This window comes from Eptatretus burgeri, chromosome 7 (genome assembly GCF_056783735.1).
Source record: "Eptatretus burgeri isolate ZD-2024b chromosome 7, Ebu_testis_v1, whole genome shotgun sequence".
Classification (NCBI taxonomy): domain Eukaryota; kingdom Metazoa; phylum Chordata; class Myxini; order Myxiniformes; family Myxinidae; genus Eptatretus; species Eptatretus burgeri.
This window is the reverse complement of record NC_140967.1, coordinates 68,457,445-68,484,680: the sequence shown is the minus strand read 5'-3', so window position 1 is coordinate 68,484,680 and position 27,236 is coordinate 68,457,445. Positions and strand designations below refer to the sequence as shown.

At 45.4% G+C, this 27,236-nt stretch overlaps 1 protein-coding gene across 5 annotated transcripts in view; it reads left to right on the top strand.

Moving 5' to 3' along the window:
- Positions 1–409: 409 nt before the first annotated feature.
- Positions 410–27,236, top strand: part of SLC12A3 (solute carrier family 12 member 3) — a 121,169-nt gene continuing 94,342 nt past the window's right edge. For 2 of the 5 annotated variants that reach the window (XR_015060204.1, XM_085888919.1), the window contains exons 1-2: positions 410–618; positions 6,125–6,237. Coding sequence is in view for 3 of the 5 variants with exons in the window: in XM_085888919.1 (XP_085745045.1) it covers positions 550–618; positions 6,125–6,237 (182 nt within the window). In the remaining 2 variants the exon portion in view is untranslated. Of the gene's footprint in view, positions 619–6,124; positions 6,238–12,752; positions 13,027–25,694; positions 26,301–27,236 lie in introns of those variants that run through there. The other 3 variants (XM_085888920.1, XM_085888922.1, XM_085888921.1) reach the window with 3 other exon arrangements.

Below are 27,236 nucleotides of genomic sequence, written 5' to 3'. Positions count from 1 at the left end.
ATGACAAACACCATTCAACTTGATGAATATGACGTCACACGAAACTGATGATGACTGATCTCATTTGGGTCCTTCGTTACGAGGTGGATGTCTGGCAAGGCCTCCATGAAACGTTTTTCTTTCGAGCGAAACAAATTGCTGTGGAACACGAAAGATGTGTGATCGATCATAGGGATTCGTCAAAGTTTGATTGTACAATCATATGTTATTAAAATACGAAACGGCATATCAAGGTTTTAAAAATTTATTTTTTACCCAATACCATGAATAAAGGAAGTTCCTGTTACAGTTGTTTCGTATGGAGCCTGTGTCTGCTGCTTGTATCATTTTCTGGAAGCACAGCTGTGCTACTGATGCAGTGCCCCTTATTTCCAGTAAGCTGATGCTCATTTTTGCCGACCTCAGAAGGATGCCAGGCTGAGTCAACCCACCTGGTGTTCATTTCAACGGCACAACAGGAGCTTGAACTCAAGAACCAAAGATCTTCAGCCAGCCTCCTTAACCACGCAGCCAACACAAGGCTTCCTGCGACACTCAAACTCAGCAAAGATGTTCGTCCTTTTCGATGTCGTTTCCAGCCAGGTGTCACGCATTCTCCTACAAGGGTGCCGTGGTGAGGTGAGTGAGCTTAATCATTTATCTGATGATTGCACGAGGGAATTTCAAGGAAAAAATGTCGTTTGTCATTACCGAAATGACACCATGAAAAGACAGCCAAGAAGGAATTTTAACAGGAATGTTGTGACCGAGGAATTCAGGACAATGGAGATAACTGACAACTTCCGTGAAAATGTCAATAATTGCATATAGTGATCAGTGTGCACTTCACGGGAGTTGAGATTTGAAGGTCGAATTCCGCGTGTGACTTTCTCCAATCAAATCTCGTGGAGTTTAAAGGGTTCGAGTAAAGTTTTCTTGAGGTTTTTCCTAACTAACTGTGGAATTCAATTATACCTGTGAGCTAATCTGAATTACTCGTGCCAAGTTGTTTTTTTTTTTTTTATCTTGGTATACATAGTTGAAGCTCGTGGAAGAGCTCGTACGAATGCGTATACGAGTACTCCGCACACCATATGCAGTCCATCCAAGCAAACATGCACGGTATGGTACCTGAAGCAGGACACAGCGCAGCATGAAGCAGTTTAAAAATATATATTTTAATATACATAGTCGAGGCTCATGGAAGAGCTAGTATGAGTACACTGAATGGATCAGGATGCAACAGGGCAAAAATAACAGCAGAGGGAGGAAAACACCAACAGCAGAGCCGAAGGCTAAGACAGAGGGAGGAAGACAAACTATGGGTGTTGGGAAAAATGGGGGGCAGGAGAGGATGCATGAGGTGGACAAGATGGATACAGAGGGAAATTTGGAAGGAGGGATTAGGGTGGATTAACGAAGGTTGAAAAGATCATGGTTTTGGATTGGGGATGATCTGAGATGGTGGTGAACAGCTGCCTTGAAGACTTGGAGGGGAGAATGAGATTGAAGAGAATGTGAAGGTAGATTCTGCAGATGGGAAGAAAAAAAGAGGAAGACATGAGTGGAGGTGAGCAGTGATCCTGGATTTAGGGTGTTTTACCTGAAAGGCGTTGATGGTGGACCGAGTGTGGCCTGTAGAAACCTGGGGCGAGACAAAGCACGGAAAGAGCAGAGAGTGCAAGACCAGAAAGGAGGTGGAAAAAGACAGAGAGACCACCGACCTGTCTGCGATGGTGACGTGATAGGCCCATAGACTCTGCTTCAATGTGGGAGATTCCAATAATCTCTTGAAGGCCTTGGCTTCCATGGCGTCAAGCTGAACAAGGTGTGAGACAGGGGAACGGGCCCAGAGGGGAGAGTACTCCATCAAGATGCGAAGGAAGGCCTTGTAGGTGGATAACAGATCAGGTGTGCCAAGGAAGGACTTTGAATGACAGAGGATCCCCTGTTGGTGACGAGTTATAGTTAATATATATGCAAATATTATTGAGTGGCTTTCTCGACTGGTGTGGCTACTTTTCGAGACCCGAAACCTAATAGTGGGTTTCTTTCTCTTTTTTATTTTTAGAAAACGCTTTTTTTTCTTTTTTGTACACATGATCGACGCTTGTGGAAGAGGTAGAGCAGAATGGAAGGGAACAGAATGTGAAGGGGGAAACACCATCAGCAGAGTCAAAGTGAGAGTGAGATCAAGGGGAGGGGGAGAAGGACAGGTGGGGTTAACAAGCTGCACATAAACCGAATGAAATACAAGAAGTGGAATTGGAAAACAGGGAAGAAACAAAAGGAACAAATCGAGGAACCAGCCCAAAGGGAAGAGCAGTACAACATCTAGCGAAAATGAAGGCCTTGTAAGTTGTCAAAAGTTCGGACTGGCGAAGAAAAGACCTTACGTGTCCAAATATGCCCATTCGGTGGTTGACTTTTGAGGCCATTTGGGAAATATGGTCTGCCTAGAAGAATGTGTGCTTGAAGTTTGAGTTCTCATCGAAACTCCAACTTTGAGTCTCTTCTTCCAGTGACTACCACGACAACTACTACTACTACTATACTGGGTCGGCCAGGGAATGTTTGTTGTTCCAAGTCTTGATCAGAACCGGCTGGCCTGGTCTGACGTTCGACTGATGGTGACAAGTTTGAATTGATGTCAGCCGGCGATAAATAACCTACTCTTTAACGTACACCAATGAATGCTGTCAGAGGGTCTCCAGCTTAATGTCCTTCCGATAAACGACACACACACCAATATGCAACGTCCTGCATGTGAAGCACCTGGGTAACACTTTATAGCCGAGTCGAGATTCAAACCCGGCAGGCTAGACAGCTCAGAAGCGAGTGTGCATACCTCTAAAGCCGATATCCTGCCAGCGCTCGTCTTTATTCAAGTGAGTCCAGAGTCTGATTCGAGTCCTTATACCACAAATGAAATCTATTTTCTCAAAATATATCGGCGTTGAAAGGGACGTTTGTTCTGCGCAGCGGTTTCAGGTGGGCTGGTTAGTCGAAATGACGAATTGACAGCGTAATGCCGCCTCTGCTGACGGGATTGACCTCCTTACTATCTGTATATAAAAGGCGTTATTACCTGTACTCCCCAATTATTCGTTCAAGGTAAGTAACTATCTTGCTTGCAAATCAATATTTAATCGATCTTTCACTGTAAGACTCTTTTGCCATATTTTAGACATAATATATATGACTGGATTGACTTTGATGTTTAGGAAATAATTAAATTGAAAGTCGATACAGGAATCCCAAATACATTGATCTTGTGCTTCAAATGTCTCGATTATTGGAAATGGTCGGAAATGACCAATCCATTTCCAGCTGAAAAGCCTCTCTGAAGACTGCAGCATATGTGGGGTGTTCAAAATGTTTTACGGTATATACAATTGAGATGCTCACAATACAGTGTGACAAACACAGTTTTATTTTACGTTTTAGTGTGTAATGAAGAAACATATTCTTCATTGTTACATAGTAAAAAGGCTTGGTGTTGGCTTAATGGTTCAGGTGGCTGGCTTAAGATCCTAAGGTCTTGAGTTCAAGCCCCTGTTGGGCCATATAATTAACACCAGGTCGGGTTGATTCAGTCTGTCATCCTTCTGAGGTTGGCAACGTGAGTACGAGTGTGCTGGTAACAGGGACATTGCATCAGTGCACAGCTGTGCCCCCAGAAAAATGATGTAGCTAAGCAGCCACAGGCTGCATATGAAGAAATAAAAAACACATTCAGTATAAAAACAGTGCTTCTTGTGCTTTATTGCGAGTATCCTGTTCATAAAACCTTTTTAACGCCCTTTGCAAAAAAAAAAAGGGTCTTTTACCGAAACATCAAGGAATGGTCTTACTCCAGTAAAACGCTGCGCAGATGTTAGTCCTCTTCTCGATATTTTACAGTCAATGTTGCATTTTTCTCAAGATTGTTTTCACTTTCCTGATGCTATTTGAATTGACATCATTATTTTGACTCTGAAACCTTTTGAAAAGAGAAAAGCACATTTACTGCCCTGTGTATGGTTCCATTGCGACGATTATTCCTTTCGTTCTGATTCAACATCATGAAACTGATTACTAGCTTTATTTGGCTGCTTTCTGCAGCTTTCCTTGACTGGAAGAGTAGGGGGGGGGGTAATTATAAAGATCCTAGCCACCTGGGGGTAATTGATTTGGTGAGTGCTGATTGGTCTTGTTACCCATGCATAAGAAGTGAAAAGTGGGGTTAAGCAATTGTTTTTTTTGTGATGTCGAGTATTGACATTGCATGTGGTTCATGCTTGGGAGCCTCGGTGGTGCGCTTTTCTGTCTACGCTGCCACTGATGACTCACCAACAAGTATTGACACTGGTCTCACAGCTGAGGAGGAGGGTGGGCATGTAGTGTTGGGATTCTCATGTAAGTGCTCCTTGTGAATGTCTGCAGCTGTAGAGAAATACTGGTAGGGTTTAAAACAGCAAAGGGCTTTTCTTGGCTTGTGGCACTTTATTTGGCTGCTTTATGCAGCTTTCTTTGGCTGAATCAGCAACAGGGATAATTATAAAGATCCTCGCCACCTGGGGATAATTTATGAAATGAGAGCTGATTGGTTGTTCCCTCCAATTACAGGTGAGATTGGTCACCCGATAAAGATTAGGTTTTAAGACTTTAGTGAAATATGAAGAAGATTATTGGGTAAGATTAAGTTGTAAAGAAGCAAAGTGATAAATACATTACCAGTGGAAATAATGAAAACACACCAACAACAGGGAAGGACACAACAGATGGACATTTGGAGGAAGAATCGGCAAGTGGAAGAATATTGGGGTGTAACATGAGGCAGTGAGGGTGGGGGTAGGGGGAAATATTAGAAAAAACCAAAACGGCTGAGCCTGAAAATGTGCGCTTACACCTGTCGCAAGCTCAGGAGTGCAACAGAATGGTGGGCCAAGTTGCTTCATTTCCCTTTTTAAGGTCATACAGGATCATGCGATCACTCGTTGGACTCGAGTGTTGCCCAGTGGTGACTATGGACCCTTTGTTTATTAATTTCCATTCTGCATATACAAAATAAATATTTAAATATAATAGGTTGGATACCTGACAGATCAGACCTTTATCTCTACCCTCTCCCATTGAGGGAGGCAACCGACATATTGCGCTTGATCGCCCAAGACACCGTTATTTCATGTTTTTACATCAATGTGATTAATGATAATTGAAAGTTTGTATTGAGAGGTTAATCTTCGAGGAAATTGGCCCAAGGGTTGGGAAACGTAAGGAACAGGCAGGGCAATCAATCACTGTGTGTTCTGTCTCTCGGTTGGACGTTAAACTGGGTATCCCGTCTGCCAGCATTAATTTGTGGATGTGAAAGATCCCACAGTGATATTCTTGAAGAGGAGGCAAGCCATCGCTGCCACTCTGGCCAAATTATAAATTCCTGCTCTAACTTATAGGGGGCACTGCATTAGCAGCACAGCTGTGCTCCAAGCAAATGATGCTACCTGCCACCAAGTGCTGCATACGAAAGAGAAAGGAGTGATCCCATCATCTTGCATGACGGAAAACAGGGAAATGAGGCCATTTGGCTCATCAATGCCGTGTTGCACTCCTGAGTTAATATTTGCTCCAGCTTTAAAAAAAACAATTCTTGTTGTGTTACTAAAGTCTAAATATACCGACAGGTGATTCAACTTCTAAACACACACACACACACACACACACACACACACACACACACACACACACACACACACACACACACACACACACACACACACACACACACACACACACACACACACACACACACACACACACACACACACACACACACACCTGCCTTATGCAGAGACCAACACATTGTATTATAATCTTGTTTTTTCTTGTTGGTTTCCATGCCCTAAATATACTTTGGTTCAGCTCTTGCAAGAAATGTTTAATTTGAAAAGTCATTGACAAGCTATTTAACGGAGATATCAAGCATTCTCTCACCTTCATTAAACAATAATCAGTTTATTAACTCAGTTAATGAATCACTTGCCTATAATGTGGGTGAAAATGTAAATAATTACTGTACATCTCTCATACAGTACGATGTGATCACAGCACGTGCACAAAATTATGTCATTTCAACAATTTTGAAAATTTATCTTCTCTGCAGATTTTGGTTGTCCACATGGGAGTTAAATTAACAACAATGAAGAACTCCTATTCTTTTGAGAATAAAGCCAAAAATCAGGCGGTGCTGAGCCAACATGATCCCCGGAAGGAAAGGTCAGTGTTTGAGACCCATGGGTACGTGGATTAGGGAGTTAAGCTTGCTTTCAAAAAATGTATGTATAAAAATGTAACTGTTACATATATATATATCGACATTATTTCATCTTTAATTACAATCGAGCAATTGAGGACCGATGTCTCATGATGAGACATCAGTCCTCATTTGGCTGATTCTAATTTAAGTTATGTACACGCATATTTAATAGTATAAGTAGTTAGAGGCCCATCCTCTTTCAAGAGCCCTGGGTTGTATCACCAGTTGAGAAACGTTTCTAGGCAAGAACCAGTCCCAGATTGGTTAGCACTCTGATGCAGGATACTCAATTAAAGGTGTGGGATTCAATTTGTATGAGGGGGAGTTGGAGAACTTTTACTCATATTGCCGATTCAAATGAAAGTTATGTATTTCACAGGTAACTGGGTTACCAAGCTTTTCAGGCTGGGTAACCTATTTTTTTTCTTGTTTCTTCGTCTTATTATTATTACCTTCGCATTCTGCGAAAGGTTATATTTTGGTCGCTGTGTATTTATTTATTTGTGAATATGTGTGTTTGTTTGTTATTCGCATAACTCAGAAAGTATTAAACCGAATTGCATGAAAATTGGTGGGATGATTCGTGATTATCCAAGGCCGATTTGATTAGATTTTGGGAGCGATCGGGTCAAAGGTCAAGGTCAAGGTCATGAAAAGGTCAATAACAAACTTTTGAGCATAACTTCCTTCATAAGACAGCTATCGACATGCAACCAACGCCATATTGTTCCATGATGAAATACCTTTCGGATACGTGGTGTCAGATTTGACGTGACGTCATCAGAAGTGCGTCAAAATGACGTCACAAGATGACGTAAATTTTCAATTTTCGACCTCATCAGTTTTGATCATACCGTTTTGTAGGACGTACCTTAAGGACGTTACACACCAAATTTGACGCCGTTCGGACTGACCGTTATGACGTCATTGACGTTTGAACATAACGTTTTTCAATTGTGGCTAAAATGTCCTGATATTTTATATTCAAATATCTATGTAATTTGTAAAGGAAATTGTCCCAAATCCAGGCATTATGATCAATACCAAAATATCTGCTTATTTATGAACAGGTTTTGCAAATTAACTCTATGGTCAAGGTCACACTCAAGGTCAAAATATACTTGTAGGCATAACTTCAGATCTAATAGAGCTATTGACATGAAACCAACGTTAAAATGTTCCGTGAAATAAGAGCTTTCAGGATGGTAGTCCGCGATTGGTAGTGACGTCATTGGAAGTGCGTCAAAATGACGTCACAAGATGATGTCATTTTTAAACTTTCGATTTTTTTTCAGTGCTTATCATTCCATTTTGTTGGACTGCCTTCAATGACGTCTAACACCAAATTTGACGTCCATCGGACTGATGGTTGTGACGTCATGGACGTTTTTAAATGACGTTTTTCAAATGTGCCCGGAAAAAAGTAGCGGCGGCGAAGGTATGCGCTCTACCGAGTGCCCGTTCTAGTTATTCTATATTATTATTCTTCCGCCGGCATTTTTCAGGTTTATTTCATTTTAAAATCATTTTCTTTGTAACTACTTGTCCGATTGATATGAAATTTTCACCATAGGTGTGACTATTCGTGTAGAATTTTTTTTTAATGATAATTATGACGTCATAGGTCACGTGCTGTGGCAGTCATGTTGGAAAAAAGAAAAAAATTGGACCTCTGTATCTCTGAAACCGCTCCATTAAGAAAATTGGAATTTGGCACATATCAAGAACTCCCCATGGGGAACAAGTTTTGTAAAGGATGATTTCATTGGTCGGCCTTCATTATGACGTCATAATTCGACACATTGAATGCTTTATCCGATCAGTATGAAAATTTTTGTGTTGTCCAACAGCAAAATGTTTGAGAGAAAAAAATTGATGACATCATAGGTCATGTGGTTCAGCAACCATATTGCATTGAACATGCAAAGCTTTTAAAATCTTCTTTAGAACGGCTTACCAGATCGATCTGAAACTTCATGCACATGATCTACTAACCTTGTGGAATATAGGATGTAAATATTAATGTTATAGGTCACATGGTTTGGCAGCTATGATTTTTTGAAGGTAAACCTTTAAAAAATCTTCTCCAGAACAGCTTGACAGATCAAGGGGAAACTTCACCCACACGTTCCCCATTCCATGGGATACCAGGGTGTTCATGAATAATTTTATACTCGGGTGTTCATGATTAAATCCCCAATTCGTGGAAAAACGTGATCTGATTCTGGTTTTTGAGGCGACGGTTGGTTCTCTCAGGGGCTTCTGCCAACTTTCTCAAAGATAAGTTTCGGTCGTTGCTTGTCACGTTTTGACTTTATTTTGTTGCCTCCATGTTTATTGTGTTCCTAGATCGGTTTTGTTTTAAAATTTGTGCTATTTGGTGAGTTTTCGTCGGTCTTGTCATGTCAAGTTTCTCTGAGGCCTATCTGTCTTTCCTTCTCTGTCTTAAAATACAAAAAAATACAACAAAAAACCCCTTTCCCCTCCTTCCTTTATTCCCCACGTAACCATGTGACTTCTTGTACCGACTCTTCTTCCTCCTTCGGCTGATCTACCATCTTTCTTCTACTTTCGCCAACCCTCACTCATCATACACCTTCACAATTTTTTTCTTCAACCTTTCCTTTACCCAATCTTACCTAATCTTAAAAAAAAGATTTTATATCTTTTCACTTCTAACCTTACACCTCCTATAACCACGTGTTTTGCTACCCCCTTTTCCTCTTCCTGCAATGTTCGCCGACCTACCAGCTTCCTTCGACTTTAGCCGATCCACATTCACCATACACCTTCATGATTTTTCTTCAACCTTTCCTTTACCTTATCACACGTAATCTTTATCTGTGGTGTAGTGGGCCTGCGGGGGCAGGGCATGATGTGGGGAGCGTGGTGGAGGAGTGGATTTGGAGTGGTCACGTGCTTGCACGGGATATAGGAGTGCGCGCCGCCTGAGGCGTGGTTGTATTTGCTGTAGCCGTTGTGGCCTGCGGAGCTTGTAGGTCGTGTGGCTTGTAGAGTGCATCGAGTACGTAATAAAGTGGAGTTACGGGCAACGTACGCTCATGCTCTCGCTCGTGGAAATAAAGCAGGGTTGTGCTGTTCCCCTGCTCGTGTCTGCCTTGGAGCATCCCTACCATGATAACCACATTTGGCGACGAGTCTGTTCGGATCGGCGTGTGCAGAGTGGTTGGGTTATTGGATCGCGGCAGCGAGTAACTCAGCGCATCCCGCGCGGTTCGAGATCTACACCGGGGAGGGTCACGGAGGAGCGCATCGTGAGGAGCGCATCGCGGGTTTCGCGCGCCGCACGCACAGGTTTCGGGGCCAGGCGTCTCGCCATCACGGCCGGCTCGAGCATGGCAGAAGGTCGGGGCACGGCGCACGGACGCGTGCCCGTCTTCGTCGGAGATGACTTCGAATTGTTTTCTGAACAGTTGGGCTGCTATTTCCACGCGAATGATGTGGACGATGAAAGCAAGCGCAAAACGATCTTGCTCGCCTCGCTGTCAACGGAGCATGATCGGCTGCTGAGTGATTTGGTATCACTTCATTATCGCGCGCACGGTCACGTTGAGTGGACGACGGCCGCGCTCGGAGTTCGTTTTATTTCTACTTTGCAGACCTCGGGAATGGTTTCTGCGGGGTCACGGCTAAAGGACGAGGGCATGGTGTTCAGCTCAGACGCGGCGTTTGACGTCGCATGAGCTCTGAGGAATGTCCGGGGTCTCGATGGTCGGTGCGCAGCCGATGGTCTGAAGGTCAGCGCGGTGTTCCAGGCGCGCACGGTCTTCGGCGCTGGTCGTGGCCGAGCGTGGCAATGCAGTCAGTCGGACGGCGGTCTGAGCACTCGGGGACGTCTACGGTGTGTGTGCCGAGAGTCATTGCCCATCATAACGGTCATGGATGGTGGTGTGCGAAGCGACCCTTACGTCCTGGGTCGAGACCTACTGCCGGTACGGTGTTCGGTGCATGGCGTACACTTTGACGCCCTGGGTCGAGTCTTGCAGCCTGGGTACAGAGATCCCGGCGACCCGGAGCGGGAGATGCTGCCGATGTTAAGCCTGTCTTCAATTGGTCCGGAGGTGACAAGATCAATGACAGTGGAGGTTGAGATGATCGGGGCACTGATGCTGCCAATGTTGAACCTGGTTCCAATTGGTCCGACGGTGACAGGACCAATGCCAGTGGAGGTCGAGATGATCGGGGCACTGATCGGGTTGAGTTGAGTCCGCTCGTGCTACCCTCGCATTGCACACATATGCCGGTGAAGCGCTGCCGGCGGTTGGCGGGGACACGTCTTGGTTGCCCAACAGGGGCAGCGGGTTGCACTCCCGCGGTTCGTGGTGTGAGGGGAGGGGCTCGCAGTTCCTGTTTCGGAGTTCGTACCTCCAGGTGCACCTGTGCCTCCTTCGGGGCACATACCTCCGTGTGGGCCCGGGCCTCCTTCGAGACCCGAGGGCGAGGTTCTGGCGGCAGGAGCCGCAACGATGCAACGGGAGCGGCCGTTCATTGCTTCCTGCGACGATGATGTACGGTTCTGGAGCAACGGGAGCCATGCCAGCCGCGATGAGCTCTCGCGCTTCGGCTGCGCTCATGAAACAATGCGCGCCCGTGTCGTTCAGGCGATTTCAGCGGGGAATTGGAGTGAGCTAGTCGCGTTCAAGAAGTTCGCGGATTGCGACCGTCGACGACAAGCAGGTCATCGCAGGGTCGCGACGACAACCGAGAGACGGACATGTGATGTGATTCATGGGTTGCTGTTTGTTGCGTATTTGATTTTCATTGCTCGAGTGATGCAGTTTAACGTTGTTAAAATAAATGCCGACAGTTCGTGTGGGAGAATATGTTTGGCTGGGATCAATCGATGGGATGTTCGATATGACCGATGTGATATGAAGGCTTTGGGGGCGATCGTGGCAAATAAAGAGGTTTTACTGGCCTCCAGCTGCGAGGGCAGCCCACGGTTCATTACCCTGTCATATGTGGGGATTATATTGGGAGAACGCGCTGTATGAAAAGGGAAGTTTGCAACTGTGCAGACGATGTTCTTGTTGCTTTATGGCATGAGTGAATTTGATGTGTGGTTTTGTATGGGATTGCTGGGATTGCAGCCGACTAATTGCCGGTTCGACTCGCGTGTGGGTCTCAGAGAGTGACTCAGAGCCGGGGCTGGTTCGCTGTTCAGCGTTACCCCCACCCCTGGCTTCGGCAAGGTCAGACGTGCCTGGCGCCTGGGGCGCAACTCTCTGTTCTCGCCAATGCCGTTTGGACGTACGTTGGAATCTTTGCTGATTGTAATGCGTGGGTTTGTTATGGGGTTGTTGGTGCACCCAGCCGACGGCGCTGTTCAGCGTCACCACCCAAGGTCAGACGGGTTTGCGCTGGGGCCACGGAGTCCAGACAACGAGCTTCCGGGCTCGGAATGTTTATCTGATTCAGGTCTGTCTGGGGGAGATGTGCCGCCTTGTCGGCCGGGGGCGTTTGATGGTGCCGGGGGAGGTTTGCTCGGGGGGGTCGTCGTGACCTCGCCGGAGGGCGTGTGAGCATGAGCCGCCTGGGGGCGCTTCTGCTGCGTAGTGATGCTGTGCTTCCCGCCTTGCTTCTTGATATCTGTAACGCGGTCAGGGTTTTTGTGGGTTCGTCGTGCAACTCAGTCTTCGGAACCTGTCCATTGCAGTTCCACACGCTCGCATCGACACGTTATATGGTGTGATGTGCCTATGCTTTTTGGTTATTGTCGTTTTTGTACCTCTCTGCTTTTATATCATGGTATTCTGTGCTGGTTATGCTTATTATGATGATGATGGTCATTTTATAATCATAGTTTTAGGAGGGAGGAGTGTGGTGTAGTGGGCCTGCGGGGGCAGGGCATGATGTGGGGAGCGTGGTGGAGGAGTGGTTTTGGAGTGGTCACGTGCTTGCACGGGATATAGGAGTGCGCGCCGCCTGAAGCGTGGTTGTAGTTGCTGTTGCCATTGTGGCCTGTGGAGCCTGTAGGTCGTGTGGCTTATAGAGTGCATCGAGTACGTAATAAAGTGGAGTTACGGGCAACGTACGCTCACGCTCTCGCTCGTGGCAATAAAGCAGGGTTGTGCTGTTCCCCTGCTCGTGTCTGCCTTGGAGCACCCCTACTACGACACCACATTATCAAAAATAATGATTAAAAAAACCGGTCTCTTGCAATATTACAACTTCCTCCTTCACACATGTGGTTCTCGGTAGTGTATCATAATTCGCTACTCTTCTTCTTCAAAAGACTTTTCAATTCGACCTTTCCTTCATCCCTTGTCTGAAAAGTCCCTCTGTTACAACGTTTCTTTTCTCCATTCTCCTTTATCGTATCCCTCACGTTATGCCTTTAATCGTATCTTTGACTTAAAAAGTTAATAACTCCCACTTTGCAATGCATGTTCGTGTTCTATCAATAGGCGTTATTCAGATGACGTCACCGGTCACGTGACTGTGGCAGCTCCGCCATATTGCGTGGCAAGAAAGTATACCGCGTCCATAACAACCGATAGTCTCCACTTCAACTACACCGTTATTTCCAAGCAAGCGATTTTTTTTTCTGCAAATAGGTAAGAGTTGTGCCCCGGAATGTACTCAGCGATATACTAAAGGCTCTGGAGTGCAGTTTTACCGCTTTCCCGCCGAAGTAGACCGACGAAATCTTTGGATATCGGTTCTGAGAAGAGAAAAATGGCGACCTGGCGAACATGACTGGTTGTGTCGCCTTCATTTTGTCTCCGGTATGTAACTAATTTCTGATACGTTATTTCAGTAGTTGGTATTAAATAGCTGGTGGTTACAAAATATTGTCTGATTTGTATCATTAAAATGCAATCTATCCCTTGTTTTATTGACAGAATGAGATAGGCGAGATCGCCTTTCTAACAGCTGTCTAACGCGCACAGTTCTGAGTTGTTTCACTACAGAAAGTCACATCGATATGTATAATACATAAAAAAAAAACTAGCACTTGGAAATATCCACAGCAGTGTGGCATTATACCGTACTAGCCGAAACCCCATCACAGACGGATTCCGTTCCATGAGCCCAATATGACAACCAGTGGCTGCTCTTGGAAGAGCCGGATCCCAATCGATGTACTCCATGGCCTTACCTAATGAGGCCTACAAAACGTCCTTGTACACGACATTTTTGGTGTACACTACTTGTGAAGAAGTCCCCTGATTTGTGCACGTGTCTACTTTGACGTACAAACACCGTGTCAAAACTTCTCAGGTCACAGTACCGAGAAAAACGTGACGCGACCGCGAGGAGGAGCACAAAATTGGTCCTTCAGTATTAATATAGAGATACAATGTTTCTTATTACATTTTTTGTGTCAAATTCACATTCTGAGGTAGTCAGCATGTGCAGAAGAGGGTTTTACATTGCAGACGCTATTTTTGAGGAGTGGAATTGCACCTCTCAGTGGTGACGGTCTGTCGACGACAGACGTAATGACGTCAGCGAATGACCGATGATGTCATGACGTCCTTACGCCTCTCAGGGGTGACGTCACACGTCGCCATGTAAAAGAATGTAAAACGAAAAGTGTTTATTCTGCTTCAGAGTTGAAAGTTGACTTGCCACTATGTGCGATGCGCTCTTACAGGTACGAAGTTTCTTTCAGTCCAGGTCACAGTACCGAGAAAAACGTGACGCGACCGCTAGGAGGAGCACAAAATTGGTCCTTCAGTATTAATATATAGATGTTTGTCATGGAAAAAATATAATGTATCTGTAAGCAAATTGACGAACGAAGATTTTCTACAAACTTAGCATTTAGACAGCTTAACTTGTGGCAGCAGTCAGGTTAAAAAAAAGTGATGCTGGTTGCTGAACAAAACAAGCAATAACGAATACAATAATAGTGAAATGAAAGAAAACAGGCTTACTTTGCCCTCACGATTATAATACAGTTCTTGTCAGCTTTCGTCGAGATTATGCCACGAACAAACCCGGCGACATAATATGAGTAAGCGTCCATACTCTTGAAGGCTTTCAGGCTGGCTAGAGTGTAAGGACTCGGCATTTCAACAAGGTAAACATAGATGTCAGGGAATAATATTTGAGGCCAAAATTTCCTTTCTGTTGTCCATTTATCCTTTGAAATAATATAAGGATCTTCACTAAGACCACACAGCTTCAGTTTTTCGCAGTACCTCTTCTTAGAAATACCATCTAATCCATGGAAATAGCCCAGAAGTTCGTGTGACACGTGCGTGGTAGCCATGATTTTTTGCAACTCAATATGGCGGAGCCTTACCTTCCGCTGTGACGTCACTCGCTTAGTGCATAGGATCAATTGTCTGGTTTTTTCCAACTTCAGTGCCAATTCACCCCACCTCCTTAAATCTACCTCTTCCTAACTCCCAACCTGTTATATCCTCTCCTTACCCCTCCCCTCTTGCCCCTCATCCTACCTCAGCTCTAAGCACCTCTTCACTGTCTTCTGCTTCAATATCAGCTCCTCCTCTGTTGTCCCAAAGTGTGTGGTGCTCGACCATCTGTGGGCTCCATCATAACCTAACAGATATCTCACTCTCTCACTCAATCAATACACTTCTCAACATCTCAAACATGCTCCTTCTTTCTTCTCATCACACGTCCCCCTCTTCAAACCTCTCAATTCTTGTACTTTTCCCCTGCCCGCTCCCTTCTTCAAAATACCACTACCAAGTCTCATCCTTCCCCTCTCCCCACCTCTCCCATCGCCGTCCTGCCCCTTGGCCGTGCCCGCTCTCTTCCCCCTCCCTCTCAAAGCCTCTCCCTCACCCCTCCCTCTCAAAGCAACCTTCACACCCTTCCCCTCCAAGCTTCCCTCTCACCTTTCTCAAAATCTACCCCCTCACCCTTTTCCCTCAACTCTCCCCTCTAATACTTCTCCCTCCAATCTCCCCTCACTTCCCCTTCTCAAAGTCCCCCCCTCATATCCATAAAGCTGCCTCATTCTCCTGCCCTCTCTCTTCCATCGCATCACTCCACCACCTCCAATCTTCAACTGCCCTCTGCCACTTCTCTTATTTTTCCCCACTGAAGCTCAACCCATCACCACCAAGCCTTTTCTCCTCCTCATCCGGTCTTCTCTCCTAGCTCTTCTGCCATCCCCCACACTCTTTCAACAACTCTCCTTACCTCCCCCCTCCTCCTCCCTCATCCTACCCTCCCACTCCTCTCCCCTGCACCCAAAGCCTTCTCCCCTCCCTCTTCCTCAACAGTACGGACCTTAAACATTGAAGGCCGTCGCTCAAACCTGACATCTTTTCATACAGGTTGCCACTGACAAAGCAGACATAATCCGCTTTACAGAAACTTTCCTCCTTCAAGACATCTCTGACTCCCTCGTCAGATGTTAGTCCTCTTCTCGATATTTTACAGTCAATGTTGCATTTTTCTCAAGATTGTTTTCAGTTTCCTGATGCTATTTGAATTGACATCATTATTTTGGCTCTGAAACCTTTTGAAAAGAGAAAAGCATATTTACTACCCTGTGTATGGTTCCATTGCGACGATTATTCCTTTCGTTCTGATTCAACATCATGAAACGGATTACTAGCTTCATTTGGCTGCTTTCTGCAGATTTCTTTGGCTGGAAGAGTAGGGGGGGGGGGTAATTATAGAGATCCTAGCAACCTGGGGGTAATTGATTTGGTGAGTGCTGATTGGTCTTGTTACCCATGCATAAGAAGTGAAAAGTGGGGTTAAGCAATTGTTTTTTTTGTGATGACAAGTATTGACATTGCATGTGGTTCATGCTTGGGAGCCTCGGTGGTGCGCTTTTCTGTCTACGCTTCCACTGATGACTCACCAACAAGTATTGACACTGGTCTCACAGCTGAGGAGGAGGGTGGGCATGTAGTGTTGGGATTCTCATGTAAGTGCTCCTTGTGAATGTCTGCAGCTTTAGAGAAATACTGGTAGGGTTTAAAACAGCAAAGGGCTTTTCTTGGCTTGTGGCACTTTATTTGGCTGCTTTATGCAGCTTTCTTTGGCTGCTTTATGCAGCTTTCTTTGGCTGAATCAGCAGCAGGGATAATTATAAAGATCCTCGCCACCTGGGGGTAATTTATGAAGTGAGACCACCGTGATTGAGATCACGTCTCCCTGGTTACTCCTTCCTCTGGTATGACAGACCTGAGCCTCGTCCTGGCAACGGAGTTGCTCTCTTCATCAAAGACTCTGTTCCTCACTCACCATGCACTGTCCTCTCTTCCCCACATCCCCAGGAATACATTTGGCTGCAGCTTCCCCTCCACTCCCACCTCATGTTTATATTTGTGTTGTTCCATCCACCAAACAGTGATGACTCCATTTACATCTCGCTCTCTGAAAACATGGACCAACTTCGATCCTCTCATCCCAACTCTCTCTTCCTCATATGTGGTGACTTCAATTGTCATCATGCCATTTGGCTGGGTGTGGGAACCCATCTCACTGAACAACAAAAATTTTTTACTGGAGATGTGTAAAGTGATTTAGACTAATTTGGGTACGCTGATTTCAAAAATCATAACCGTTTTGCTGTATCACGTCAGGATTTTCAGTAACAGAAATATTCCCATTGCCTAGAAGTCAGGATTTCAATGAAATTTACAAAAATTCATTTATTCATTTATTTCATCATGAATGCTTCAAAATTATAGAAATTACAGAAAAACTCCACTAGAATGTAATTAAAAATGCTTTGGGCATTTGGCTTTGCGTTTGTGCTGCTCTGTGTCAGTTTCACGATGCAGGAACCAGCAGAAATCGCCCATCATGTTCGGGTTGTGCCGCCCTTGGTAACGCGTCTCCATGAGTGAAATCTCTTGGTGGAATCGCTCGCCGTGCTCGTCCGAGACTGCTCCCAAGTTGTCAGGGAAGAAGTTCAGGTGCTGGTGTAGGAAATGGATTTTCAGGGACATCCTGGAGCCAAGTTTCCTGAAGGACTCCAGCAGCTGCTGCACTATTTCTTCATAGTTGTCCGCGCGCTCGTTCCCCAAGAAGTTGTCCGTCACAGCTTTGAAGCTCCTCCACGCTGCCAGCTCTTTGGGGTTTAGAGTTGTCGGAAAAGTTTCGTCCTTCATAATCTGTCGGATTTGCGGTCCAACAAAGACACCAGCCTTGATCTTGGCCTCCGACAAGGTGTTGCCAAACTTTTCCTTGAGGTATTCACGCCCATTCAACCCACGCCCATTCATTTGGGGATAAAAACCCACGCCCATTCAGATCCATTGCCCGTACAAAACTTTTCATCAAGCCGAGCTTTATGTGGAGTGGTGGAAGGAAAACCTTGGCTGGGTCGACAAGGGCGACATGCTTCACGTTGTGTCGACCAGGTACATGCTCTTTTCGCTCTTCCCAATCTTTCTTCGTCCAGTGATTCTTGTCGTCTCTGCTATCCCAGAGACAAAGGAAGCACATGTATTTCGTGTAGCCTGACTGCAGCCCTAACAACAGCGCCACCACTTTCAAGTCTCCGCAGATGTGCCAGTTGAAGTCATTGTACTTGATGGAATCAAGCAGCTGCCGCATCGTCTCATAGGTCTCTGTCATGCCGAACGCGTGAGCCAGTGGGACTGATGGTTTCTCGTTGCCATTGTGGAGCAAAACAGCCTTCAAGCTGTTCTTCCCCGAGTCGATGAAGAGGCGCCAGTCTGCAGGATCGTGATCACACCCAAGTTCTTTCAACAGACCGTTGATGTCACTGCAGAATGTCATCGTGTCTTCCATCTCAAAGAACTCAGCCATGTCTCTGTGACGTGCTCTGAACAAGGATATCTTGGTGTTAGGTTCAAGTAGATTCCACTGCTGCAGCCTTGATCCAAGCAGCTCTGCCTTCGCCTTTGACAGCGAGAGATCTCTTACAAGATCATTTAAGTCTCCCTGGTTCAGAAGGTGTGATTCTTGAGTGTCGGGTTCAAAAGGTTCATCATCACCATCCTCTGCACCACTGCTTACAGCTATGTTCTGATCAGCTGGAGGTGTTGGAACGGGGTTCTCGTCATCATGAGGCACAGGTTTACGAGCAGAGACGCAGTCAGCGTACTTGATGTGACCTTTATTCTTCTTGTTGAAGCCGGCGATGCTTGTGCAGCAGAAATAACAATCATCATGATGATTCTGCGGCTCACGCCATATCATGGGCACCGCAAATGGCATGCTCGCGCGCTTGCCCACCAACCACTGAGTCAAGGTTGTGTGACAGCTTGTGCAGCAGATGTGTGGTGCCCAGCTCTGTTCTTGGTCCCCCACCTTACACCCGAAGTAGTAAAAGTAGGCGGCCTTCATTTTCACTGCTGTAGATATACTTCGCTGTTGATCTTTTTTGGTATACCGACCACAGACATAACAGAAGTTGTCAGGATGATTGGTACAGGAACGCCTACTCATCTTTATCTGAAAGAAAGAAATATAACACAAGTTAACAACAATTGTACGAAATAGACATGTTAAAGACATATGTAAATTTCATTGAAATCCTGACTTCTAGGCAATGGGAATATTTCTGTTCCTGAAAATCCTGACGTGATACAGCAAAACGGTTATGATTTTTGAAATCAGCGTACCCAAATTAGTCTTAATCACTTTACACATCTCCAGTAAAAAATTTTTTTTGAAATTTGTTGTTCAGTGTCTCACCTGCCATGGCACTTCAAGAAAAGACTTCTGCAATTCATTGGGACTGACACAATCTGTCAACTTCCCGACCCAGATCTCAACCAATAGTACTCCATCTCTTCTGGATATGATTTTGACCAATTTCCTTGAAAAGATCTGCTGTTCTTCCTTCACTCCAATTGGTTCATCTGACAACATGCTTGTCAAAGTAGTCATCTCTCTGGCTGTTATTATTAGAGAACCACCTAAGCCCTGTCGAGTCTGGCATTTCACTCAGGCCGACTGGCAAGGACTTAAAGCAGCCATCAAACTGCGAGACCGGTCTCCCATCTCTACTTTCTCCGACATCAACTCGTCCTGGGAATTATTTCAAAGAAACTTGCTCTCTCTCATGCACAGATTTAACCCATCTCGTCTTCAGTTGTCATACCCTTCCTCTCGCGAATGGTACACTGAAGCTTGTGGTGTCCTGAAACAACTTGCCTTCGCCTCATGGAAGGCTAATCCAACTGAAGGCAATCTCAGTTATTTCCACATAGCCTGGAATAAGTGTGTGCCTACCCTCAGGAGAGCCAGAAAACAACATCTTTCTAATCTCAAGTCTGAACTTTGAAAACTCTGCCTCCCTTCTTTAAATCCTGGTGGTGTTTGGGTAAATCTGTTTCTGACCCCAATGATAATTGAGGTAACACCGGTCAACGAGCGTATGATGAGACTAAGGATTCGTCACTCCGAAGGTGTCATTTCCCTGGTCTCTGTCTATGCTCCGACTGAGGCGAGTGACCTCACCGTGAAGGACACATTCTACGCCACACTCGAGTTTGTGGTTGATCAGTGCCCCAGATGAGATACACTTCTTGTCTTGGAGGATTTCAATGCATCGACTGGAACTGATAGGGATGGTTATGAGACATGTGTTGGTCCCCATGGGTCAGGAACTATGAACCAGAATAGCACTAAGTTCCTTGACTTTGCAAGAAGTCATGGACTTAGGGTGGCTGGTTCATGGTTTCAGCACCCACAAGCTCATCGCTGGACTTGGTATTCCAACGCTGGTGGTGTGGCAAAGGAGATTGACCATGTCCTCGTTGACGGTCACTGGAGGATGATCCAGAACTGCAGGGTCTCCCGGAGTGCTCAGTTCCTCAATACTGACCACCGGCTTGTTGTAGCAACTCCAAAGCTGCACCTTAAATCCTGGAGAATGGTACCATCCTAGCCTCGGCTGGATGTTGGCAAGCTCAAGAATGAGAGAGTATCTGAGGAGTTTGCGAACAGGCTGAGTGGATATTTGGGGTGTCTGGGTGCTTTGGGGGGTCGTGAAGAGTTGTGGAGTGCCTTCAAGACCACCGTCCTTGATGTTGCCGCTGGATGTCTTGGAACTCACTGCAGGGCAAAGAAGAATTTTGTCTCTCAAGGGACACTGGATACCATTGACCAGAGTCGCAGGGCCAGGCTGAATGGCGGAGCTGAGCTGTTCAGGGAGCTGAGGCGTAAAACTGTACGTGCACTAAGGGTGGACAAGGAGGCCTACGTGTGAGGAATCTGTGAGGGGGTAGACCATCACCTGTGGACAGGTGATTCACGTCCCGCTTACAGGGGAATTCGCGCATTGCGTTCATCCAAGCCCATCCCTCGGAGCACTGCAGTTAGAGCAGATAGTGGTAGGCTCTTGATAAAGGTGTCTGAAGTGAAGGCCCGCTGGGCCGGTTACTTTGAGCAGTTGTACCAGGCTGATCCCCCAGCTGTCGAGTTGGACGTCAAGGGTGTTACAATCCCTGTTGCTGACCCTCCAATCAACTGTGGTCCACCTTCGCTTGTGGAAACACGGGCTGCGGTGAACCGGTTGAAACGGGGTAAAGCTCCAGGGATCTGTGGCATCCATGCTGAACTTGTCAAGGCTGGTGGAAATGCTGCACTCGTGTCGTTGCATGCAGTTTTGTGCTCTGTCTGGAACACAGGCATCATCCCAACTGATTGGAAGAGGGGCCTTGTTGTCCCTCTCTGGAAAGGGAAGGGTGTTCGCCAAGACGGCAACAACTACCGAGGGGTGATGCTGCTCTCAGTGCCAGGCAAGGTCTTTGCTCGGATAATTCTTGATAGGGTTGTTCGCCACCATTTGCTTGAGCACCAGCATCCAGAGCAGTCATGCTTTACACCAAAGAGGTCAACGATTGACCGTATCCTTGCTCTTCGTGTCCTCACCGAACGCAGACGAGAGTTTCGGCAGGGGCTGCTTGCAGCCTATGTTGGTTTGATTCAGTGAATCGGGATGCCCTCTGGAGGATTCTTGGTCTTCGTGGGGTGCCACCAAAACTGATCAATCTGATGTCTGAACTTTACTCTGGTACTGAGAGTGCTGTGAAGTGTGGTGGTACCATCTCTGACTTATTTCCAGTTGTTACTGGAGTTTGTCAGGGGTGGTACTGGCCCCCACACTTTTCAGCACTTGTATGGACTGGATTTTAGGGAGGATGTCGGAAAGATCAAGCTGCGGTGCATCGTTTGGGAATGTCAAGATCTCGGACCTTGATTTTGCCGATGATGCAGTCATCTTTGCGGAGACTTTAGATATCCTTTTGGGGGCCCTCGAGGTGCTGAATGAGGAGTCGGAGCCGCTGGGATTACGGGTTTCTTCGGTCAAAACTAAGATGCAGGCTTTCAATGACATTTGGATGCTGCTGTCCTGTCTGTCTGTTTGTGGTGAGGATGTTGAGGTCGTGGAGAGATTCACTTACCTTGGCAGTGATATTCATGTCTCTGCTGGCTGTGAGTAAGAGGTCAATAGACGTCTGGTTCGGGCCTGGGGAGTCATGGATTCACTGGATCATGGGGTGTGGCGCTGCCGGTACCTGTGCGGGAGGACGAAAGTCTGAGTCTTTGGGTCCTTGGTGCTTCCATTCTTGTTCTATGGATGCCAGACTTGGACTCTGACCAAGGATCTGAGACGGAGACTTCATTCCTTTGGTACCAGGTCTCTTCGGAGAATCGTTGGCTATCCCTGGTCAGATTTTGTGTCCAACGAGCGGTTGCTGAGAGAGACTCGGATGAGATTTGTTACCTGCATAGTCCGTGAGTGTCAGTTGCGGCTGTATGGACATGTGGCTCGTTTTCCTGATGCTGATCCTGCTCACCAGATTCTCTCAGCGAGGGAGTCTCGTGAGTGGAGGAGGCCAATGGGCCGACCACGTGCCTCGTATTTGCAGCAGGTTGACCAACATCTCAAGGATATGGGGATGGGCCTGGCATCTGCCTGGGGGAAGGCCAGACGGAAGCCCCTGGAGTACCGGCGGAAAGTGGACGCAGCGACGCGCTGTTCTGGCACATGCTCCTATACCTGACCTGACGTGATGGAGGCATTAAGTGTTTTTCATCTTGGTGCCTGTGGTGTCCCGCTTTTTTGGGGGAAAAAAAAAAAAAAACCTTTGTTTTCATTATGAGGCAGAATTTCAAGTGCTACCAATTGGCTAATATTACCAGTTGACTAAACTGGCAACCATCAGTTAACTTTGATTGCAGTCCTCTAGTTTCTTGTGGAATAAAATGAAAATCAGAAAATCATTGACATCTAATTGAGAAATATTGAGGAGTGGCAAATAATTTTTGTAATATAAAGTTTTAAACCCGAAATTAATTCTGATCTTTCACAATATTCAAAATGATGATTCACATTTGTTTATAAAATATTTGGGTAAAACATGTGGATGCTTAAGCACAATTCCATTCACCAATTAAAAATATATCAAATTATCAAAAAGCATCCCACTTCCTAAAGGAGATGGCCTTTGCATTCATTAACCCATGAGTCCGTAAGATGTACTACCCAATTTTAGCCTCTCGATCAGAGATATGTGAAACCATGAGAGCAGGTGGTGGATGACTATGAAGGCAGCTAACACATTTTGCCAGTCAGAGCTGCATGGTCTTAATGCTACACGGAAGTTTATCTTATGGAGAACAATGGCTGGGATCATCCGTTTGGTATAGGCACTGGCACTGCGCTGAAGAAGGCAATGGCAAACCGGAAGTGCCCGGAAGCCTTCCAGTTTCAGCCGACCAGTCACTTTGTTCCCTTTTCAAAGGGTGCTGCTGCATGCTGTGTTAGTCAGAATTCACAGCAGTTTTGCTTGCTTTTTAAAGGTCTTTCAGTTAAGTTAATATTTCAGCCAGTTTCTTGTTTGCTAAAATTTATTTTACAACAGCATGCTTGGAATTTCCTCATTGCTAGGAAACCAGCAGGCTTTGGGCCAAGTTTTTGGGTTGTGCTCGCAGGTTAGTGGATTATTAGAATTTTGTATTTTCTGTCTGATTTATGAGTGATAGTTCATTGATCTGTGGTCCGAGCCTGGTGTTGGCGCAGTGGTTAGGGCAGCGGCTTGGGATCCAAAAGGTCCTGAGTTCAAGCCCCGTTGGGCCACTGAATTAATACACCAGGGGGTTGACTCAGCCTGTCATCCTTCTGAGGTCGTCAAAATGAGTACCAGTATACTGGGCCGGCGTATACCCCGGTTAAAATAGTTGTACCATATCCCTGTGTCGTAAGAGGCGACCAGGGTTGCGTCAGGAAGGGCATCCGGCGTAAAACATGTGCCAAATCACTATGCGGATCATACGGATGATCCGCTGTGGCGACCCCTAACGGGAGCAGCCGAAAGAAGAAGAAGAAGAAGTTCATGGATCTGTGGTCCAGAACAACAAGCATATGCAGTACCTATAGAAAGTTTACACCGTCTTTCAAAATTTTCACCTTTTGTTGCTTTATAGCCTGGAATTAAATCAGATTTTTTTTTCCACCTTTATTTACACATCGTAACCCACAACTTCCAAGTGAAAAACAAATTCTACAAATTTCAGGAAATTCATGAAAAATATAAAACGAGAATATCTTGGTTGGATTTTCCCATTCTTCTGCACAAAACTGTTCAAGCTCAGTCAAGTTGCATGGGGAGCGCTGATGGACAGCAATCTTCAAGTCATGCCACAGATTTTCGATTGAATTTCGGTTGGGGCTCTGACAGCCATTCAAGGACGTTTATCTTTTTGTTCCTTTTCTATTCCAGTGTAACTTTGGCTGTGTGCTTCGGGTTGTTGTCATGCTGAAAGGTTAACTTCTGTCCCAATTTCAGCTTTCTGGCAGAGGGCAGCAGATTTTCCTCTAGGATTTTTCTGTATTATGCTCCATCCCTTTTCCCTTCCATTCTGACAAGTGCCCCAGTCCCTGCTGATGAGAAACATCCCCATGACATGATGCTGCCACCACCATGCTTCACATTAGGGATGGTGTTCTTTGGGTGATGTGCTGTGTTGGGTTTTCACCAAACTTAACATTTTGCATTTAGGCCAAAAAATTCCATCTTGGTTTTATTTGGCCACAAAACTTGCTGCCACTGGCTGCGGAATCTCTGGAGTGTTTTTGTTGCATACCTCAAATGGGACTCAAGGTGAGCTTTTTTGAGTAATGGCTTCCTTCTTGCCACCCTACCTTATAGGCCAGACTTGTGCAGTGCTTGGGATATTGTCACATGCACACAGTGACCAGCCATTGCCATAAAGGCGTGTAACTCTTTCAAAGTTGCCATTGGCCTCTTCGTGGCCTCTCTGATCAGTCTCCTCCTTGTTTGGTCACCCAGTTTGGATGGATGGCCTGATCTAGGCAGGGTCTTGGTGGTACCATACGCCTTCCAATTCTTAATGATTGTCTTGACTGTGCTCCAAGGGATATTCAAGGCCTTTGAAATATTTTTATACCCATCCCCTGATCTGTGCCTTTCCACAACTTTATCTTGGAGGTCTTTTGAAAACTCCTTGTTACTCATGGTTGAGTCTTTGCAATGAAATGCACTACCCAGCAGAGGAAACCTACAGGAACAGCTGATTTTATTCTGAAATAATCAGCATCATAACAATTTAACACAGGTCGAGGCCATTTAACTTGGTGTGTGATTTTGAAGGTAATTAGTTCCATCTGATCAAATTTACAATTGCGATGAAAGGGGGGTGGACACTTATCCAGCCAAGATTTTCTAGTTTTGTATTTTTAATTAATTTTCTGAAATTTGTAGAATTTGTTTTTCACTTGTAAGTGTGGGTCACAGTGTGTAAATAAAGGTGGAAAAAGTCTGATTCAATGCAATCTAATTCAAGGCAACAAAATGTCAAAATTTTGAAAGGGGTGCACACTTTCTATAGGCACTCTATACGAGGTCAGTCTAAAAAGTAACGGGACTGAGCTTGCTGTGTGCTCCACTTACACAACTTGAATGAACGGGTCGTGTCACAGTCTTTCGCAACATTCCAGCAATATATATAATTGGTGATGGTTGACTGCGCTCAATGTGTGATTTTTTTTTTTACAGATCTTTCTTTACACGTTGTCTAGTCTGACTCATCGCGCTATGAGTTGTGAGCAGAGAGCCAATCTGAAGTTTCTTGCCAAGCTTGGCAAAACACCTTCCGAATCGTTCGCAATGCTGCTGCAAGTCTACGGGGAAGAAACGATGTCATGTACATGTGCATTTGAATGGCACAAGAGGTTCAAATAGGGACGGGAGGAGGTTGAAGATGAACCACAGTCTGGAAGACCTTCAACGAGCAGAACGGCGGATAACACCGAGCGTGTGAAGCAGATGGTGCATGCAGATCGTCGACTCATGGTGCGGATGATTGCTGAGGAACTTTCCATCAAGAAGGACACTGTCTGGAACATCATCACTGAAAATCTCGAAATGTGCAAGGTGTGCGCAAAGATGGTCCTTTGAAACGCAAAGATGTTGTCCGAGCACCAGAAACAGCAAAGAGTCACTGTCTGTCAAGACATTATCGAGCGCCTCGAGGACGATCCAGACCTGCTTGGGAGAGTCATTACTGGCGATGAATTGTGGATATTCGAATACGATCCTGAGACCAAACGGCAGAGTCGTCAGTGGAAAAGTCCGGCATCACCAAGACCAAAGAAAGCAAGGATGTCGAAGTAGAAGATCAAGGTGATGCTCATCATGTTTTTTGACATCATGGACATCGTCCACTTCGAGTTTCTACCACAGGGTCAAACAGTGAATCAATACCTGTACAAAGAGATCCTCCGGCGCCTCATGAGATGAGTCCGGGACAAGAGGAGGGATCTGTGGGAGAACAACACCTGGGTGATCCACCATGACAACACCCCTGCTCATAGTGCTCTGAGCATCCGACAGTTTCTGGCGGAGAGGAACGTGCCAACTCTGGAGCAACCACCGTATTCGCCAGACTTGGCCCCTTCTGATTTTTTCCTATTCCCCAAGCTCAAGGGGGTGATCAAGGGGACCCGATTTCCTGATGTGGAGGCCATCAAAAGGACCGTGACAACGGAGCTCCGGAGGATTCCAGAAGAAGCCTTCCAGGGGTGCATCGAAGTGTGGAAGAAGAGGATGGACAAGTGTGTGAGACTGGAGGGAAACTATTTTGAAGGGGACAAGCTGTGATTTCAATATATTTTTTGGAATAAAATTTCTGTGAAGTCAGTCCCGTAACTTTTTAGACAGACCTCATTTATGTATGTATACTCATACTAGCGGGGTATGCTTACACATTGTAAGCAATAATGAACCATGCTTCCCCCTTGTCTCCGGTTGCTCACCTGCATTTGTTTTTTTACCATTTTTTTCCAGTTATTTATTTTCATTTATTTATGTTTTCATTTTTAGATGCTTTCTGACAGTTCTGTGATTCTTTTTCTCCCGTTGTTTCAGCTTCCTTCAACGTATGTCATCACGCAAAATTACCATGCTTCCCCATTGTCTTGGGTCACTCACCTGCATTAATTTTTTTCATTTATTTATATTTTCATTTATGGACACTTTCTGACAATTCTGTGATTTTCCCAGTGTATCAGTTTCGATGTCCATTGGCATGCAAAATTTCAGCTTTCTACGTCACCCAGAAGGTACCAAACATTAATATCAGTCACTGAGTGAGTGAGTCAATCAGTGAATGGTTAGAATGAGCTCTATATATTAGATACAATGGGGTGCAAAAGTATGAAGCCAGAAGGAAATTTGTTAATTGAGGCATGATAACAAAATAAATCATAATTTTAAACCAAAAGCACTTTCAAGGGATTTCCATGAACTCTTAATGATACAACAACACTTATCATAAAAGTAAAAATCAAATGTCTTTGCATTTAATCAATATAATCAGTGTGACCCACTTTTGCCTTGAGAACTGCCTCAACTCCATTTGGGATTGATTTAATAAGTTTATGGATTATGTTTGAGTCAATTTTTCCCAATAGTGTTGTCATGCACTCCAGAGCATAGTCAGACTGCTTACATAAAATTTATCTTTCTCACAAATATATTGAGCCTTCATT